The 21,414-nt window shown below is 40.3% G+C and overlaps 2 protein-coding genes across 2 annotated transcripts; both read left to right on the forward strand.

Moving 5' to 3' along the window:
* The first annotated feature begins 3,085 nt into the window (after positions 1-3,085).
* On the forward strand, positions 3,086-4,015 carry LOC129553725 (olfactory receptor 5AK3-like). The gene has a single exon (XM_055422461.2). It carries the CDS (start codon positions 3,086-3,088, stop codon positions 4,013-4,015), a length of 930 nt encoding a protein of 309 aa, XP_055278436.2.
* Positions 4,016-19,984: 15,969 nt separating this feature from the next.
* LOC129554148 (olfactory receptor 5AK3-like) lies at positions 19,985-20,914 on the forward strand. The gene has a single exon (XM_055422772.2). The coding sequence runs from the start codon at positions 19,985-19,987 to the stop codon at positions 20,912-20,914; it is 930 nt and encodes a 309-aa protein (XP_055278747.2).
* The last annotated feature ends 500 nt before the right edge of the window (positions 20,915-21,414 follow it).

Here is a 21,414-nt window from a genome sequence, read left to right on the forward strand (position 1 = left end):
AGAAGAAAATGGCAACCCACTCCAGTACTCTTGCCTGGAAAATCCCATCCATCCCATCCACTGGTAGGCTACAGTCCATGGGGTCACAAAGAGTCTGACACGACTGAGCAACTTCACTTCACTCTGTCATTGCACAATATTTAAGGTGCATAAAAATATGTTTAAAATAATATAACAAGCATTCATGTCAGTTCAGTTCAGTTCAGTCACTCAGTCGTGTCTGACTCTTTGCAACCCCATGGACTGCAGCATGCCAGGCCTCCCTGTCCATCGCCAACTCCCAAAGTTTACTCAAACTCACATCCATTGAGTCAGTGATGCCATCCAACCATCTCATCCTCTGTCATCCCCTTCTCCTCCTGCCTTCAATCTTTCCCAGCATCAGGGTCTTTTCCAATGAGTCATTCATGTAGCCACCATCTAACTTCGACAATTTGCTTTTTATTACTCAGTTTTCCACTTCAGAAATATATATACATAAATGTTACAGCACCAGTTTACTGAATTCTCACTGGTTTATTAATATTATTTTCTTAAATAACATTAATAAAATTTTATTTTTCCTGAGTTCAAGAATGCTGCTATGAACATTCTTCTGTGAATGCATCCATATGTCCACATATTTACAGGTCTAGCATGCCTATATATCTTTGTTTATGTGGTCATTAATTTATCTAGAATATGTACTTTGTGTGTGTGTGTGAGTTACGTTTTATTTGAGGCAAAATAAGGGCTGCAGTCCTGGAGACAGCATCTTAGATAGTTCTGAGAAGCTGCTCCAAAGAGGTAGTGGGGGAAGCTCAATATATATGATTTTGGTGAAGAAGGAGTTCACCACAATCAAGAGCTTACTTTACAAGAGGTTTTCTGCTTGTCATGAGGAGCTGAGGTCATCACGAAGGGATTTAGTGCCTTCCTGGGAGATGAGGAGATGCAAGGATTCAGATCATGAAATCAGTTCCTGAAAATATCTATCTACCTAAAGACCTGTTCTACCAGTTTTCCTAGAACACAAAGTGCCTGAATCTCTACCCTGAACTCCCTTAGGGGCACGTCCAAGGTCAACAGCTGCAGGAGCACAGGATTCAGTCTGGGGAAATTGCAGAGGCAGATGGCAAATGCCCTTGGCATTGTTGTTCAGTCACTGGCAAATGCCCTTGGCAGTGCCAGTTTGTAGTGGACAGGTTCCCCAATGGTCATAAACTCAACCGTGCTTTGGGAGGCATTTCATGACCATTCCATCCCACATTGCTAAGGCTTTTTCCCAGTTCTAGAGAAGATTTTGCTGATAGACAACTCAGCATGCTATTACTGGACTCAGTCTTACAATCAAAATTCTCTGGACACCCATCTTCTGTGGTCCAGGAAAGCATTCCCTCTTATTGCATCTTCCCATAACTAGAGTGACACTATCACAATCATTGGTCATATACAGAACTGTGTATTCATCAACTGCTGCAAGCTGCCTAGTCATCATTATTTTCATTGGAGGCTCAGTTACATATTTGGTATAGAGTATGTACTTATAATGGAAATTCTGGACCAAAGGGAGGTTTGTGTTTAATTTTATTAATATTTCCAAACTTGTCTCCAATGTGATTATCCTAATTTACCTTCACATCAGAAATATGTGAGTCTACATTCTCACCTAAACTTTGCATTTTAGTCTGAGAAGTGTAGAATTCTATTTCAAGGCAGTATTAATAAATACATATCTAATTACTGGTGAGTTGCTATATGTGATATTTTCCCTTTGGCCATATAAATTTCCCTTCTGCAGTTGTCCTGATTATATCATTTGTGAATTTTTCCCATGGGGCAGTTTATAGAAACTGCTTACACTGGATACTAATTCTTTGACATTTTATGTGTTCCAAACAAATTTACAGAATAAATATTAGAATTAATCATTTCAAAAATGTTTGGTAGAAGTTTCCTGTAACATACTTGGGTCTATCTGTGATGGGGCAACTACTGAACGTGAGATTGGGCACTTGAACGATCACAAAATGTTCACGATGCTGAGAACTTTTTGTTGTTTTTTTACAAAAGTAAAGGATCAAAAAGATTGGAAATTTTATAAATAAATCCTTTACCAGCCATAAATACTGTAATAAACAGTTCCATAAAGGACTCTACAATTTCATCGAGACCATCGTAGCAGGGAAGAGCTTCTAAGGAAAGGAAAAGAATCAAAGGAAAAATACGAAGATGAGTGTAAACAAGACCACATAGAATTCTATGGATTTCAAATACAACGATTAGTCATTAAACCAGTTAGAATTTCTAATTAAAGTATGCATACGTGCTTACATGCTTAGTTGATTCAGTCACGTCTGACTCTTTGTGACCCATGGACTATAGCCCACCAGGCTCCTCTGTCCTTGGGATTCTCTATACAAAACTGGAGTGGGTTGCTATGCCCTCCTCCAGGGGAGTTGAACCCATGTCTCCTGTGTCTCCTGCATTGCAGGCGGATTCTTTACCCACTGAGCAAGCTGGGAAGCCCAATTAAAGTATTCCATTCCGTTCCGTTCAGTCGCTCAGTCGTGTCCGACTCTTTGCGACCCCATGGACTGTAGCCTACCAGGCTTCTCCATCCATGGGATTCTCCAGGCAAGAATACTGGAGTGGGTTACCATCTCCTTCTCCACGGGATCTTCCCGACCCAGAGATCGAACCCGGGTCTCCTACATTGGAGGCAGACGCTTTAACCTCTGAGCCACCAGGGAAGCCCAATTAAAGTATAGGGAGCATGAAAGAAAGATTAGAGTATTTCTTTATGTATATCTCATTTGTACCTGGATTGATATACTTTGAAATACCCATCACTCTGCACTCTGAGAACACAGATGCTGTTTGATCCATAACAACATCTCCAAATGAAAAATGTCTCAGTCAAATATCAAGGTTCAACCTTTAAACATCCAAGTCAACTATGTCATGGAAATTATTCTCTGACCCTACTATGAAGTTAAATATTGTACTATTTCCATTTCCAGAATTTTTTTAAGAATCACAATAGTCTTAGCTTTCTCTGCTCTTTCTTTGCACTTTTTCAGCCAATATTTAATCATTACAAGCCATGGAACAGGACAATGACACTCAAGTGACTGAGTTCCTTTTCCTGGGATTCGCTGGCCAACACAAGTCTTGGCGCGTCCTCTTCACAGGATTGCTAATGATCTATGTGGCCACCCTGGTGGGCAACGCTGGCCTGATCCTCCTCATCAAGACTGACTCTTCCCTCCACACCCCCATGTACTTTTTCCTCCAAAACTTGGCTTTTGTTGATCTCTCTTATGCCACTGCTATCACTCCCAAGATGTTGCATAATTTGATGAGCGCCAAAAATTCCATCTCATTCTTCGGATGTATGGTGCAATTGCTAGTCTATGGTGCCTTTGTAACAAGTGATTGCTACATCCTGGCAGCTATGGCAGTGGACCGTTATGTGGCCATCTGTAACCCACTTCGCTATGGAACTGTCATGTCCCAGAGAGTCTGCAGTCAACTCTTAACTGGTTCTTACTTCATGGGTTTCCTGAATGCTTCTGTAAACACAAGTTTTACTTTCTCATTGAACTTTTGCAAATCCAATAAAATTAACCACTTTTTCTGTGATGGACCCCCAATTCTGGCCCTCTCATGCTCTAGTATTTACGTGAACATCATGCTCCTAACAGTCTCTGTGGGATTTAACTTAACATTCACCGTGTCAGTGGTCATCTTTTCCTACATGTTTATCTTGTCTGCCATCCTGAAGATCTCTTCTGCTGCAGGGAGGAAGAAAGCCTTCTCCACCTGTGCCTCCCACCTGACAGCTGTCACCATTTTCTATGGAACCCTCTCTTATATGTATCTGCACCATCGCACCATAGAATCTCAAGAGCAAGAAAAAATGGCTTCCATTTTTTATGGGGTTGTGATTCCCATGTTAAACCCTATCATCTACAGTCTGAGAAACCAAGATGTAAGAGAAGCCCTAAAAGGGGTTGGAAAGAAGTGTCCCTAGACTGAACATCAATTACTAACTCAGTATGATTCAACAAGCAAGGAACAATTCTCTCTTATTTCTCAACAGCAGAAGGTGTTTCGAATATTTGTAAGTTTCAAGTGAAGTGAAAGTCACTTGGTCGTGCTGACTCTTTGCGATCCCATGGACTATACAGTCCATAGAATTCTCCAGGTCAGAATACTGGAGTGGGTAGACTTCCCTTTCTCCAGGGGATCTTCCCAACCCAGGGATCCAACTGAGGTTTCCCACATTGCAGGTGGTTTCTTTACCATCTGAGCCCACCAGGGAAGCCCAGAAATATTGGAGTAGGTAGCTTGTCCCTTCTCCAGGGGATCTTCCCAACCCAGGAATAGAACCGGGGTCTTCTGCACTACAGGAAGATTCTTTACCAGCTGAGCTACCGGGGAAGCCCATGAGTTCCAAAGGCATTCTTTAATTATAGCAATAGATCTGAAATTTAAAGAAAACATCTTAAGTGATTAAATAATTTTCTAATTCATGTGTTTTCTTAAAAAGAAAGTGCTGAAATTATCTTTGATACTCCTTTTGACCCTTTTGATGAGCCCTTTTTTCAAACACCTTCCCTTAAAAAAGAACAAGAAAATAAAGTGTATAAATATTTTTAAATACCCTCTATATGTATAATATAAAAAGTCTCAGGACAAAAATCTCTTTTGGTGCATGGTACTATTACTCTTGCTGTGAGTCTATAGCTAAGCTGTTTTACTTTTATGAAGAACAATTGAAAGTGCCATTTTTGGAGGAAATAAGCAGAAAGGAAAAGAAGAAAACCGCTTCAGTGAATCTGCAGACACATGCAGACATTATGGAGTCGTGTCTGTCCTTTCTGTGTATGTTCTCTAACCAACTAGGAAACTGACACAGGAGTCAGGCAAATGCAGGTCGTGTCAGTTCATTTTGGTAAAATTGTATTTCAAATATAACATGAATCTCCAGCAATACCATCTTGCACATGTATAACATGCAATGCAGAATTTGGTGCTACAGAATGGACTCTTACCCAAAAGTGAGGCCTTGAGGTTGAACAGAAGCGGTTATACCTGAGCTTGAACTTGAGGGGGAAAAAAAAAAAAGAATTAATCACACACCCATCCTGTTGACAAGCAGGTTTAAAAACAAGAAAAGACCAAGATCACTTATTACACTTCTTTCAATCTCATTAGTCAGTTAAACCGTAGGATGTTGTAACTGAGAGGATTGGCTGGATGAGAGTTCACTGCCTTCTTGAATATTTCCAGAAGTTCCAAATTATGAACTGAACTATGAGCATAGAAACATAGCGATATGGATCGAATCGTAACACAAACAGTATCAAAAGAAACCAGATGATATCAGCCCATGCAACAGGGTGCCTTTTTCTGCACTCTGGGAGAGAAAGCCCAAAATTATGAAACTCTGATATTACTTAAGGTTGCTGGTGACCTGCTTACAATCGCTTTGCAGAGAGAAACCTTATCTTCACCTGAAGTGTAAGCAAATCCTATTCTGATAAGAAAGGAGAGATGTTTATATTTATACCACCCTGAATCATCTCTAAAGATAGAGGCAGTTCTAGTTTTACTATTTTAATAAGTCTCCTTATACAAACATTCTTTAATGTAATATTTTCAAATACATTGCATAGAGAACTTTGATCGTATAGATATATTCATGAAAAAAAATCTGTATATTAAATAATTTTGCCTTAATATTTATAAAGTGAAAGATCACAGAATGCATGGATGAAAAAAGCATAATGGTACTTTAATAGTATATAATGGTACTATAATAGTATATAATGGTACTATAATAGTATATAATGGCACTATAATAGTATATAATGGTACTATAATAGTAAATGTTAAATTACCTCTCCCAGTTCATGAAAGAACAAGTTGAGAAAAAAAAATTAAAGTTACAGAAAAACTATTTGATATAATTAATGAGAGTAAACACATACGAAACTCTATATTGTGGAAGCCTACCAATCAAACACACCTAAACTCAAAACTTAGGTTTATTTTGCTGCTGTAGCTCGCTCCACAGAAGTTGTAGACATCTCAATAAGAAGTGGGAATGGGCTTTTTTATAGAATATGTGCTTTGCTGAATGCATCCGAGTATGAATTAAGGAAGCAGGTACTCTCCCTAGATTTAGTTACTGGCAAAAAGAAGATCAGAAACTGGGCATCTCAATAATCAGTGCTCAAGAGGTGCAAGGAATAAAGCAGGAAAAGCTGTAGTGAGAAAGTGGCGGATACTGAGAGATTGCTCAGTCTTTTTACAGTTTCCTTGTAGAAGGGGCGAGTCTGGTTACAAACGCTGTTTCTTATTGGGTTTTTGTGGCTATTGATACTGTGTTAGACACATCACGGTCTGGTTTATTGGAAGAACTGATTTTTCCCTTCAAAATAACTTGAAATCCAACAAATATCTTTGTTCCTTCTTTTTCTTTCTGCCTTTCTTTCTTTCCTTCCTCTTTCCCTCTCTTTCTTTTCTTTCCTTTTTGTTTTATTCTTTCCTAAGTCCTTTTTATGTGTTCCTGGAAGAATTACAGAATACAATAGACTCCAAAAATCAGAAATAATGTAGAAAATATTCTCTGATCTAAAGAAGTAGATCTAGAATTTAACAGTAAAACTTGAAGTTAAAAACACCTCAAATTCTACCATTTAAAACTGAAATTCTCATTTAAACAACTCTTTGGTTGATTAAAACAAAATTGACAAATAAGTATAAAATAATATTTTACAAACCATTACATTACAAGCTATAAGGGGTGTTCAAATAAAATTGTATAACTTTATAAATACTTGAGTTAATAAATAGGAAATAATGATAAATTTCAAAGCATCGGAAAATGTATGGCAAAACCAATACAACAATGTAAAGTAATTAGCCTCCAATTAATTATTTAAAAAAAAGATTTTTAAAAAAAGAAAATAATATTAAAGAAAGGAGAAGAGAGTAGCAATTATTTTTAATTGATGTTGAAAACTCCATAACTGACAGAAATAATAAATGAAAGAACTCATTCTCCAAGGAGAAGGGAATGACAACCCACTCCAGTATTCTTGCCTGGAGAATCCTGAAGACAGGAGAGCCTAGTGGGCTATGGGGTCACACAGGGTCAGACATGACTAAAGGGACTTAGTAGCAGCAGCAACAGCATTCTCCAAAGCTTAAAAATAACAATAAAGTGGATAAATAATTTGCAAGTTTATCAATAAAAATAATACTGGTGAACAAAGAAAATTTAAGAGAAGAATACCGAGTTCAACAATATCCAAATGTATTTGAGAACCTAATGAAATTAGATTTTTTTTTCACTAAGAGAATGTTGATTGCCAAAAAGGTAACAGAGAGGAGATTAAAGAGTAATTAACATAGAAGAAAGTCATGATAGTGCAGCCTTCCCCTAAAAAAAGCACCAAGTCAATGTGTAAAGAAGAAGAAAAAAAAAAGCCTAGAATGATCAAAAAAATATTTCTAATGAAGACCAAAGTTGCAGGGCTTTAGCTGCCTGCTATCACATCTAATATAAACACATGGTAAACATGGTAATAATATAATGAATATATACTGACTAGTGTGAAAGGTTGATGCTGAACCACGAGAGATGCCAGGATTCTTGGCCTACAGAGGAGAAGAATTCAATCCAGGGCCAAAGATGAAGTTTGATCACTCAGAGCTTATGTGTAATAAAGTTTTATTATAGTATAAGAGAGAGAAATCTTCTAACACAGACATCAGAAGGGGGACAGAGAATGCCCCCTCGCTAGTGTTTACTTCACTTCAGTGGCTCAGTAGCGTCTGACTCTTTGTGACCCCATGGACTGCAGCACACCAGGCCTCCCTGTCCATCACCAACTCCAGAGTTTACACAAACTCATGTCCATTGAGTCCGTGATGGTATCCAACTATCTCATACTCTGTCGTCCCCTTCTACTCCTGCCTTCAATCTTTCCCAGTATCAGGGACTTTTCAAATGAATAGTTTTTCCTATCACGTGGCCAAAATATTGGAGCTTCAGCTTCATCATCAGTCCTTCCAATAAAGACCCACAACTGATCTCCTTCAGGATGGACTGGTTGGATCTCCTTGAAGTCCAAGGGACACTCAAGAGTCTTCTCCAACACCGCAGTTCAAAAGCATCAATTCTTCAGCACTCAGCCTTCTATAGAGTCCAACTCACAACCATACATGACCACTGGAAAAACCATAGCCTTGACTAAACAGACCTTTGTTGGCAAAGCAATGTCTCTGCTTTTTAACATGCTGTCTAGGTTAGTGACAACTTTTCTTCCAAGGAGTAAGCGTCTTTTAATTTCATGGCTGCAATCAGCATCTGCAGTGATTTTGGAATCCCCAAAAATAAAGTCTGCCACTGTTTCCCCATCTATTTCCCATGAAGTGATGGGACCAGATGCCATGATCTTAGTTTTCTGAATGTTGAGCTTCAAGCCAACTTTTTCACTCTCCTCTTTCACTTTCACCAAGAGGTTCTTTAGTTCTTCTTCACTTTCTGCCATAAGGGTGGTGTCATCTGCATATCTGAGGTTATTGATACTTCTCCCGGAAATCTTGATTCCAGCTTGTGCTTCTTCTAGGCCAGCGTTCCTCATGATGTACTCTGCATATAAGTTAAATAAGCAGGGTGACAATATACAGCCTTAACATACTCCTTTTCCTATTTGGAACCAGTCTGTTGTTCCATGTCCAGTTCTAACTGTTGCTTCCTGACCTGCATCCAGGTTTCTCAAGAGGCAGGTCAGGTGGTCTGGTATTCCCATCTCTTTCAGAATGTTCCACAGTTTATTGTGATCCACACAGTCAAATAAAGCAGAAATAGATGTTTCTATGGAACTCTCTTGCTTTTTCGATGATCCAACGGATGTTGGCAATTTGATCTCTGGTTCCTCTGCCTTTCCTAAAACCAGCTTGAATATCTGGAAGTTCAGGCTTCACGTATTGCTAAAGCCTGGCTTGGAGAATTTTGAGCATGACTTTACTAGCGTGTGAGATGAGTGCAATTGTGCAGTAGTTTGAGCATTCTTTGGCATTGCCTTTCCTTAGGATTGGAATGAAAACTGACCTCTTCCAGTCCTGTGGCCACTGCTGAGTTTTCCAAATTTGCTGGCATATTGAGTGCAGCACTTTCACAGCATCTTCTTTTAGGATTTGAAATAGCTCAACTGGAATTCCATCACCTCCACTAGCTTTGTTCATAGTGATGCTTCCTAAGGCCCACTTGACTTCACATTCCAAGACGTCTGGCTCTAGGTGAGTGATCACACCATCGTGATTATCTGGGTCATCAAGATCTTTTTTACACAGTTCTCTGTGTATTCTTGCCACCTCTTCTTAATATCTTCTGCTTCTGTTAGGTCCCTACCATTTCTGTCCTTTATTGAGCCCATCTTTGCATGAAATATTCCCTTGGTATTTTTAGTCTTTCCCATTCTATTCATTTCCTCTATTTCTTTGCACTGATCACTGAGGAAGGCTTTCTTTTCTCTCTTTGCTATTCTTTGGAACTCCGCATTCAAATGGGTATATCTGTCCTTTTCTCCTTTGCTTTTGGCTTCTCTTCATTTCATGGCTATTTATAAGGCCTCCTCAGACAGCCATTTTTCTTTTTTGCATTTCTTTTTCTTAGGGATGATCTTGCTCCCTGTCTCTTGTACAATGTCATAAACCTTCATCCATAGTTCATCAGACACTCTATCTATCAGATCTAGTCCCTTAAATCTATTTCTCACTTCCACTGTATAATCATAAGAGATTTGATTTAAGCCATACCTGAATGGTCTAGTGGTTTTCCCTACTTTCTTCAATTTAAGTCTGAATCTGGCAATAAGGAGTTCATGATCTGAGCCACAGTCAACTCCCAGTCTTGTTTTTGCTGACTGTATAGAGCTTCTCCCTCTTTGGCTGCAAAGAATATAATCAATATGATTTCAGTGTTGGCTATCTGGTGATGTCCATGTGTAGAGTCTTCTCTTGTGTAGTTGGAAGAGGGTGATTGCTATGACCAGTGTATTCCCTTGGCAAAACTCTATTAGCTTTTGGCCTCCTTCATTCTGTACTCCAAGGCCAAATTTGCCTGTTACTCCAGGTGTTTCTTGACTTCTTACTTTTGCATTCCAGTCCCATATAATAATAATAATAATATAATCTTTTTTGGATGTTAATTCTAGAAGGTCTTGTAGGTCTTCAAAGAACAATTCAACTTCAGCTTCTTCGGCATTACTGCTCAGGGCATAGACTTGGATTACCATGATATTGAATGGTTTGCCTTGCACACAAACAGAGATCATTCTGTCGTTTTTGAGACTGCATCCAAGTACTGCATTTTGGACTCTTCTGTTGACCATGATGGCTACTCCATTTCTTCTAAGGGATTCATGCCCACAGTAGTAGATATAATGGTCATCTGAATTAAATTCACCCATTCTGGCCCATTTTAGTTTGCTGATTCCTAAAATGTCAATGTTCATTCCTGCCATCTCCTGTTTGATCACTTCTAATTTGCCTTGATTCATGGAGCTAACTTTCCAGGTTCCTATACAATATTGCTGTTTACAGCATTGGACATTGCTTCCATCACCAGTCACATCCACAACTGGGTGTTGTTTTTGCTTTGGCTCCATCTTTTCATTCTTTCTGGAGTTATTTCTCCACGGATCTCCAGTAGCATATTGGGCATCTACTGACCTGGGGAGTTCATCTTTCAGTGTCCGATCTTTCTGTCTTTTCATACTGTTCATGGGGTTCTCAAGGCAGGAATACTGAAGTGGTTTGCCATTTCCTTCTCCAGTGGACCACGTTTTGTCAGAACTCTCCACTGTGATCCATCCGTCTTCAGTGACCCTACACAGCATGGCCTACATGACATCACTATTAGCAAGGGATTTTTATACTTTTTAATTAGTTATTACAATGAATCAAAAGAATGTCTGGATCTTACTAGACCCTATCCTATAATTTACATTTTCAGATAACAGGATTAGCCAGAAGATTTTCAGGAAGGAGAAACAGTCTTCAAGCAGGACACATTGTTGTTATATAATCCTTCAGGTCAGTTCAGTCCAGTCGCTCAGTCGTGTCCGACTCTTTGCGACCCCATGAATCACAGCACGCCAGGCCTCCCTGTCCATCACCAACTCCCGGAATTCACTCAAACTTATGTCCATCGAGTCGGTGATGCCATCCAGCCATCTCATTCTCTGTCATCCCCGTCTCCTCCCACCCCCAATCCTTCCCAGCATCAGAGTCTTTTCCAGTGAGTCAACACGTCTCATGAGGTGGCCAAAGTATTGGAGTTTCAGCTTTAGCATCAGTCCTTCCAATGAACACCCAGGATTGATCTCCTTTAGAATGGACTGGTTGGAGCTCCCTGCAGTCCAAGGAACTCTCAAGAGTCTTCTCCAGCACCACAGTTCAAAAGCATCAATTCTTCGGCGATCAGCTTTCTTCACAGTCCAACTCTCACATCCATACATGACCACGGGAAAAACCATAGCCTTGACTAGATGGACCTTGGTTGGCAAAGTAATGTCTCTGCTTTTTAATATGCTATGTATGTTGGTCATAACTTTCCTTCCAAGGAGTAAGCGTCTTTCAATTTCATGGCTGCAATCAGCATCCACAGTGATTTTGGAGCCCAAAAAAATAAAGTCTGACACTGTTTCCACTGTTTCCCCATCTGTTTCCCATGAAGTGATGGGACCAGATGCCATGATCTTTGTTTTCTGATTGTTGAGCTTCAAGCCAACCTTTTCACTCTCCTCTTTCACTTTCATCAAGAGGCCTTTGAGTTCCTCTTCACTTTCTGCCATAAGTTGGTGTCATCTGCGTATCTGAGGTTATTGATATTTCTCCCTGCAATCTTGATTCCAGCTTGTGCTTCTTCCAGCCCAGCATTCCTCATGATGTACTCTGCATATAAGTTAAATAAGCAGGGTGACAATATACAGGGTGACGTACTCCTTTTCCTATTTGTAACCAGTCTATTGTTCCATGTCCAGTTCTAAGTGTAGCTTCCTGACCTGCATACAGGTTTCTCAAGAGGCAGGTCAGGTGGTCTGGTATTCCCATCTCTTTCAGAATGTTCCACAGTTTATTGTGATCCACACAGTCAAAGGCTTTGGCATCGTCAATGAAGCAGAAATAGATGTTTTTCTGGAACTCTCTTGCTTTCTCCATGATCCAGCGGATGTTGGCAATTTGATCTCTGGTGCCTCTGCCTTTTCTAAAAGCTGCTTGAATATCTGGGAGTTCACGGTTCACATATTGCTGAAGCCTGGCTTGGAGAATTTTGAGCATGACTTTACTTTAGGTGGCCAAAATATTGGAGTTCCAGCTTCAGCATCAGTCCTTCCAATGAATATTCAGGACTGATTTCCTTTAGGATGGACTGATTGGATCTCCTTCCAGTCCAAGGGACCCTCAAGAGTCTTCTCCAACATCTCAGTTCAAAAGCCTCAATTCTTCAGTACTCAGCTTTCTTTATAGTCCAACTCTCACATCCATACATGACCACTGGAAAAACCATAGCCTTGACTAGACAGACCTTTGTTGACAAAATAATGTCTCTGCTTTTTCATGGCTGAAAGATTATTGAGATTGCTTTTCTGACCAGGGAAGAGAGGGCAGGGACAGGATTCCTCACTTGGTAAAACAGAACTGAGACACAAGGATGAGACCCATCCACTAAGCAGCCCCAAGAAGTACAATTGGGATTTGATAAAAAGGCAGAACATTTCAGCTTCCCCAGGCACCCAAGTTTTAATCACAGCCCATGAGCAGTTTTAAGACTGTGAGGCTCTTGCCAACACAGGCTGTCTGCCCTGCGAGACTCTCACTGGACTTCCCAGAGTTGGCACAACAGTCCCCTTGTCTCCTGGATCACTTGGCAGTTCTTCCTACCTGCTCGGCAGTCTAAACTCCTCTCTGTTCAAAAAGCACACCCATCTGATTCCCACCTCCAAGTCCCCTTAAGTTGTCCCATTTGCCTTCCCATCCTTCACGTGTGCTCTTCGCACACCTCACTCACAGGAAATCCTCCTGGATTGCCCCTGCTCTTCCAGTTGGTGATGGACAGGGAGGCCTGGTGTGCTGTGGTTCACGGGGTCTCAAAGAGTCGGACACGACTGAGCGACTCAACTGAACTGACTTCCTGTTCACAGTATTTGCCACTCAATGCTGGTCCCTAAAGTTAGTCTCATTTCCATGGCCTCAAACTGTAAATTGTCTGAAGGCAAGGGTTTAAAGACTAGCTAATGAGTGCTTTTGAACTGTGGTGCTGGAGAAGACTCTTGAGAGTCCCTTGGACTGCAAGGAGATCCAACCAGTCCATTCTAAAGGAGATCAATCCTGGGTGTTCATTGGAAGGACTGATGCTAAAGCTGAAACTCCAATACTTTGGCCACCTCATGCCACAAGTTGACTCACTGGAAAAGACTCTGATGCTGGGAAGGATTGGGGGTTGGAGGAGACGGGGACGACAGAGAATGAGGTGGCTGGATGGCATCACCGACTCGATGGACATGAGTTTGAGTGAACTCCGGGAGTTGGTGATGAACAGGGAGGCCTGGCGTGCTGTGATTCATGGGGTCGCAAAGAGTCGGACACGACTGAGCGACTGGACTGAACTGAACTGAATGAGTGCTAAGAGCTTTGCAAGCTTGATTTTATTTAAACCTTCACAACCCTTCTGAAGTAAGCACTTTCATTGTCCTCATTTTATAAGTGAGGAAGTTAAGACATAAATAACACACCCAAGATCATAGAGCTAGTGGCAGAATCAGACAAAGACCCATTGAAAAAGACCCTGATGCTGGGAAAGATTGAAGTCAAAGGAGATGAGGGCAACAGAGGATGAGATGTTTGGATGGCATCACTGATTCAGAGGACATGGACTTCAGTGAGCTCCGGGAGATGGTGAGGGACAGGGAGACCTGGCACGTGGCAGTCTATGGCGTCACAAAGAGTCAGACATGACTCCGCAACTGAACAACAACAGTATTAAATAGTTAATATTGAGAAATAAATATTTGAAGATTTTACAAGGAAGAGTTCTTGACTCCAAACATCATTGTAAAATCAAAAATTTTTAACAGGGCAACATATATAAACAGATAACTCACAGAAAAGGAGATGCTAATCTTTCTTGGACGTTGAAAAATTTGCTCAGTCTGGTTTGTAGTAGAAAACTGCAAACAGAACTAAATTCTACTGTTCTTTACTTATCACAGTGACAAAGTTTAATAACATTTCTTAGCATTTTGTTAGAGAAGATATACAGAAATAGTCACTTTAGATTTGCTATAAGTGATTTAAATGGACAGAACCTTGTTCTGAAAGACACTTGGGCAATATCTATCAATGTTTATAGTGTTCATGCCCTTTGACTTGGAGATTCTTCTCCTAAATATCGTTCAATCCTAGAGATATAGTTCACACTTATGCACACTAATATATATATATATATATAGTATATTTTTTAGGGAAGATTGGAAACCATCTAAGTATCTACTAGTAGGAAAGAGAGTTTGGTTAAACATATTAAGCAATGCAGCTGTTCCATGACATACTAAGCAACCAGTAAGAGTGAGATTTCCCTTTCCATGTAAATCACCCAGAAATATTATACGAACTGAAGGCCACAGAAAAATGTGAGTGATACACTGTCATTTGTATGACTGAGGAATAAAGAATATAATATTGGTATGTTTGCAAATGCAGTGCAAGGCTAATCTGGAAGTATAAAGAAATTGGGACAGTGATGTTCTCCAGGGAGGGAATCTAGAGATTGGGAATTAAGAGGGGAGTTGTGTCTTATTCTATGCACTTTGGTACATCTGCATTTTTAACCATGTGGATGGCTTGTTATACACCTCACCACCACCACCACCACCACCCCCAAAAAAAGGAAGACAAGGAGACAGGCAGGAGAAAGGAAGAAAGGAAAGGAAACAGGGGAGGGGGGAGAAGGAAGAGAAAACCAGAGAGGGAAAAAGGAAGGGAGGTACAGTAATTTTTCAACAATGGGGCTTCCCTCGTAGGTCAGTCAGTAAAGAATCTGCCTGCAGTGCAGGAGACCCAGGTTCGATCCCTGGGTTGGGAAGATCCCCTGGAGTAGGAAATGGCAACCCACTCCATTGTCCTTGCCTGGATAATCCCATGGAGAGGGGAGCCTGGTGGACTGCAGTCCATGGGGTCGCAAAGAGCCAGGCACAACTGAGCAACTAACACTCAGGGCTCTTAATAAAGAAACCAAGTCCCAAAAGGCAGTAACACAAAATTATATTTTGTCCCCTCTGGAAATATGAACTTTTATCCAGCAGAGAATAACTAATGAATGTTGTTGTTGTTGTTTTTTTCAATTCTGTCACAGCCCTGGAAGCTCAGGTTCTCGAGGGACCCAGTAGAGATCCCTCAGGCCCCAGCTATAAGCTCCCAGATTGGAGGGGACCGCATGGAGAGATGTGGTGAGCAGTCAGCCTCTACCAGTGCAGAAAGAGACTCTGGGAGCAGCGTCGATGTAAGTAAAACAAGGTAATCCCATCTGTCAACATCAGCCATGTATCATTCTCATGTGTGCAGAAAGTGGAAGAATTAAAGGGGCCAGAACTTCACTGTGCTTTACCAGGACCAGGCGGACTTCCCTTGGCACTCGTGATGTAATGGAAGTGGACTGCAAGAACTCAGTTGGACTGAGCATTGCCCGTGAAAGCATATAAATGAACAAATAATTGAATGACATATATATTCTTCTGGAGCTGGAAAAAATATATATTCTCTTTTAGGTGGAGTGTTGCTGCTGCTGCTGCTAAGTCACTTCCGTCGTGTCTGACTCTGTGTGACCCCATAGACGGAAGCCCACCAGGCTCCCCCGTCCCCGGGATTCTCCAGGCAAGAACACAGGAGTGGGTTGCCATTTCCTTCTCCAATGTGTGAAAGTGAAAAGTGAAGTCGCTCAGTCATGTCCAACCCTTAGCGACCCCATGGACTGCAGCCTACCAGGCTCCTCCATCCATGGGATTTTCTAGGCAATAGTACTGGAGTGGCTTGCCATTGCCTTCTCCGAGGTGGAGTGTTAGTAAATGTCTATTACATTCAGTTGGTTAATGGGGTCATTATTGAGTTTTTCTGTATCCTTGCTGTTTTCTGACTAGTTTTATCAAGCACTGGGAGAGAACTGTTGAAGTACCCAACTATAATTGTGTATCTGTCTATTTCTCCCTTCATTTCTATCAGTTTTTACATCATATATATGGTAACTCTTTTGTTTGGAGCCCATACCCTTAGGATGGCTTCCCTGGTGGCTCAGCAGTACAGAATCCACCCGCAATGCAGGAGGCCTAGGTTCAACCCCGGGGTCTGGAATATCTCCTGGAGAAGAAAATGGCAATATTCACTCCAGTATTCTTGCCTGGGAAATCTCATGAACAGAGGAGCCTGGTGGGCTATAGTCCATGGGGCCGCAGAAGAGTTGGACATGTCTTAGCAACTAAACAACAAAACCCTTAGGATTGCTATTTCCTCTTGATAGGTTAACCCGTTTATCATTACACGATGTCTCTCACTGTCCTTGGTAACTTTCTAGGCCACAAAGTCTACTTTATCTACTATTAACAGATGAAGATTAGCCAATCTGTCATTTGTTTGATGTTTGCATAAGTATATAATTTTTCTTTTCCTTAAAGTGTACATATATCATTTCATTTGAAGTAGGTTTTGGGACACAGCATTTAATTGTGTCATGTTTTTCCATCCACCCTGTCAAATTCTTTCTGTAATTTCATGTTTAAATAGTAAATCTTGTAGCAACAAGAAAGAAGAGAGAGCAAGCAAAGAGCACAAATATGGTTAAATACAACTTACTTTCTATTGAGGTTTCTAAATTATGTTTGACAATGGAAGCAAAAAGTTTAATACTGACTAATGTTCTCAGTGTATCCACATTTCACTCAAACTGGTAAAATGTAACTGTAGCTATGTGTACCTACAATAGAATCTCTAAATTGGCCACCTAAAAAGCTATGCAGTGATATGTGATTTAAAAAAAAAAAAGCTATAGATAAGTCAAAATAGAATTCTCAAAAAAGTTCAAGTGGCCCAGAGATACAGACATTAGCAAAATCAGAAATAAAAAAGACAGAAAACTAAATATAAAATGCCAGACTTCAGCATTAGCAAATCAGTAAATGCATAACATGTCAATAGTCATTTTATTTATAAAACAATTAACATTATGAATTTCCCCTTTTAAAATGGAAGCAAAGTGCCAAGTTTACAAGTTTAAGTGAGATTTTCTCTCATTTGTTGCCACAACTATGGATAAATTGAAAAGTTTTGTTTCCTAACTGAAAGTTATTATTTCAGTGCTTCCTGTGTATTCTTCCTGACCTTTTTGCCTGAAGAAATAAAGAGAGTGAAAGCACGAGAGAAAGTTTGATTCCCGCCCCCCCCCCCACAGCTACCTGTGGCTTCTCAGCCTCAGTTAGGTTAGGAAGATTCAGATAAACCAATTCTGTTCACATCTGAGAATAAATAAATGGGATGCTCATGGTAGACCAAGAGAACACCTTAACCCCAGAGCAGTCAGAACAAAACTCGGGGCCAGAACAAAACAAAAATCAAGGACTCAGTTTGAGAGTGGTCAGGACAGGGAGATTTGCTAATGTTAAAAACTTGTGAACCAGACCGTCTCAGTCACACCCAGGCCTTCATCTTCTAATCCTTTCAGGATCTAAAGAGAGGCTGTGCAGTCAACCAATGGCAGTGTCAGGGGAGGTAGTGATCGCTGTGGCTCCTGTCCTGAGATCCCAATCCCACTGTTACCGCAGCAATGGCTGTCCTTCACCCTCTCTCTGCACTGCTCTTCCAGGTATTGATCCTTCAGAAATCACTTTCGGCTTTGGGATGCTTCAGGCAACTTTCTTTTGCCCCTCCCAACTACCTTTCCCTCATTTCTCTTCTCAATCCCCACCAAAGATGAGGACCAGAGTTTGGGATGTGCCATCAACATGTCCCACTCCCCCAGATTCATATGTTAAAATCTAGCCCCAGTGTGATGTGTTTGGAGGTGGGCCTTTCGGAGGTCACAACATGTCATAAAGATGTTTGATTTTTAAAAGGTTATAAACTCTATTACTCTATACTTTACTTTTCTCACTTGATAATATAAAGGGACACATTTTTATTAGTGTATATTTATCTCATCCTTTTAGGACTGAGTATTGATTCATCATATGAGTCTGATGTGATCTGGTTAACCCGATTTCCAAATTTTTGCTCTTGTAAATGGTGTTTCAGTGGATATCATTAACTTCTAAGTAATTCTGGGATTACCCATGTTGCAGAGGAACTGAGGCTGAAGTGGGATGTATCCTTTGTCTCTATGAACTGGTAGGATAAAAATTCAAGTTCAAATCTGTCAGTTTCCTTTCCACAGCCCAGTGCTGAACACAAATGAAGCCTCAGAAGCACTGAGATCCAGCAGAGGTTAAGCACATCCAATTGCTCAAGCAGTTGGCCTTTCTTCATAGTAATCATTTGAATAGCAAAGACCTTCATCATAAATGAAACAAAGAATTTTATGCTAAGACAACTCAAACTTAGCATACACATTCTGTGTCAGACGAGAATGGTGGGACTTCCACTAGTTTCATTAGATCTTAAAAAGAGTCTTCCTACTGTCATATCTATACTTCACTTGAATTCAGAGTGATAAAAGTCAAGTTGATATAGTAAATGCAATAATTATCCTATCAAGATTCTAGATTAAGTGGACCCTTGATCTCTTCTAGCTTCCTCTAATAAGTACTTGTATGTATGGCTGGATACCTCCTTAAAAGGGCTGCATTTCATTTGTTTTACACTAGATTAACCTGAGGGAGGAACTTGCACTAACTTATCTCTTCTCAGCCTACACTAGACATTGAATTGCAGAGAATAGTTCCTTGCCCTTATAACAAAGTTATCCCACTGGGCTAACTTCTCAAAAGATTTCAGCCAACCCATGTGGGAGCTTCAGAGGAGCCCTTGTCAACAGGAGGCTTAGTCTGTAACATTCCTAACACTAAAGAAAGTGAAGTCACTCAGTCGTGTCTGACTCTTTGTGACCCCTTGGATTGTAGCCCACCAGGCTCCTCCATCCATGGGATTTTCCAGGCTAGAGTACTGGAGTGGGTTGCCATTTCCTTCTCCAGGAGATCTTCCCGACCCAGGGATTGAACCCGGGTCTCCCGCATTGTAGGCAGATGCTTTACCATCTGAGCCACCAGGGAAGTCCCTAACACTAAAAGCACATCCTTACCAGCCACCTCAAGTATGGAGGTATGTAGATGACTTAGAGTTATTTAAAGTGAGATTCCTTTACGCTGATATATATATGAAATGAGAGGACTATCTGGCTTGTGAAGAATACCCCATGTAGGGAAGTGCATGCTAAGAACAGTGGTACAGATTTTCTGAGGCCTTCAAACATATATGGTCATGAATAAATCACAAAAATTTCTTTGTATAATTAAGATTCTACTAATTTCAACATCTAAAACTAGGTTTAAATGATAAATGGCTGAGGAAAACAATAGGTTGCTTAAAATGTATGTAATTATGTTTGACTATTGCTTTATGAAACTTTAGATATCTGAAATGTATGTTAATCTATGTTTCCTAGAATCACAGATTTTAGACGTGAAACTTCTTCTGTGAATACTTTTTTGTTTCAAAACTGAATACAAGGCTCACACGTTACTTTTATGTGGTGGTTTCTTATCAAGAAAATAGAAAGAAATATTTGGAAAAAAATAAACCTTGTTTTGAGTGATTGCCACAAAAATCTATTTTTTACAAGGTGACATGAAGAGTTAAGACCTTTTACTACTCAACAAATCACAGAGATTTCCTGTCTGTTCTTGGTCCTCATCTTGGTCCTTTCTAGACTTTTTTACTCATGACAGAAGGAAATAGCACTGAAGTGACTGAATTCTTTCTTCTGGGATTTGGCGCACAATATAAGTTTCAGTATTTCCTCTTCAATGTATTTCTGGTCATCTATGTGACCTCCATGGTGGGTAATATTGGAATGATCCTACTCATCAAGACAGATATCAGACTCAAAACACCGATGTACTTTTTCCTACAACATTTGGCTTTTGTTGACATCTGTTATACCTCCGCTATCACTCCCAAGATGCTGCAAAACTTCATAGTAGGAAGCAAATTAATATCATTCAAGGGCTGTGTCATGCAGTTATTGATTTATGCAACATTTGCGACCAGTGACTCTTACCTCCTTGCTACTATGGCGGTAGATCGTTATGTGGCCATCTGTAACCCACTTCACTATCCCATAGTCATGTCCCGAAGTGTCTGCATCCAGTTGGTAGCTGGTTCATACATCATGGGCTCCATAAATGCATCTGTGCACACAGGTTTTACATTTTCACTGGTCTTTTGCAAGGGTAATACCATCAATCACTTTTTCTGCGATGTCCCTCCAATTCTTGCCCTTTCATGCTCCAACATTGACATTAACATCATGCTACTTGCTGTCTTTGTGGGATTTAACTTAATATTTACCGAACTGGTTATCATCTTTTCCTATGGAATTATCATCACTACCATCCTAAAGATGTCTTCTACTACAGGGAGGAAAAAGGCCTTCTCTACCTGTGCCTCCCACCTGGCTGCAGTCACCATTTTCTATGGAACCCTCTCTTACATGTACTTACAGCCTCATTCTAATAATTCCCAGGAGAATATGAAAGTGGCCTCCATATTTTATGGCATTGTGATTCCCATGTTGAACCCCCTGATCTACAGTTGGAGAAATAAAGAGGTTAAAGAAGCTCTAAAAGTCATATGGAAAAAATTCTTCTAGGTTGGACCCAATTGTAAAATTCAGCACATCAAGTCATCCAGTGGAGATGTTTAAACACTATCTAATATTTTTAAATAGAGAACTTGCTCACATCTTAAACTAATGCTTCTTTCTTCAACAGATAATTTCTTTGAAAGTGGGTAATGTGATTCATGGGGTCGCAAAGAGTCGGACACAACTGAGCGACTGAACTGAACTGAATATAGTAACTGGAGAAGGAAATGGCCACCCACTCCAGTATTCTTGCATGGAGAATTCCATGGACAGAGGAGTCTGGCAGGCTACATACAGTCGTTGGGGTCACAAAGAGTTGATCATGACTGAGCGACTGAGCACACAACATAGTAACATCTCATAGGGCTACTTTCCCCTTGGACATAGTTTGAGAAACATGTTCCACATCACCCAGGAAAAGGGACTTTATTGAGATTATTTAACATATAAATACATACATATATCCCAAAGTATATGGTTATTTCCAATACATTTCAGATACACTC

The sequence above is a fragment of the Moschus berezovskii genome, chromosome 14 (genome assembly GCF_049115385.1).
Source record: "Moschus berezovskii isolate FMDL1 chromosome 14, NW_MosBer_1.0, whole genome shotgun sequence".
NCBI classification, from domain to species: Eukaryota; Metazoa; Chordata; class Mammalia; order Artiodactyla; family Moschidae; genus Moschus; species Moschus berezovskii.

Bases quoted from the DNA above. Each gene is read 5' to 3' on its own strand.
- LOC129554148 (XM_055422772.2), top strand. From the start codon at position 19,985: ATGACAGAAGGAAATAGCACTGAAGTGACTGAATTCTTTCTTCTGGGA.
- LOC129553725 (XM_055422461.2), top strand. From the start codon at position 3,086: ATGGAACAGGACAATGACACTCAAGTGACTGAGTTCCTTTTCCTGGGA.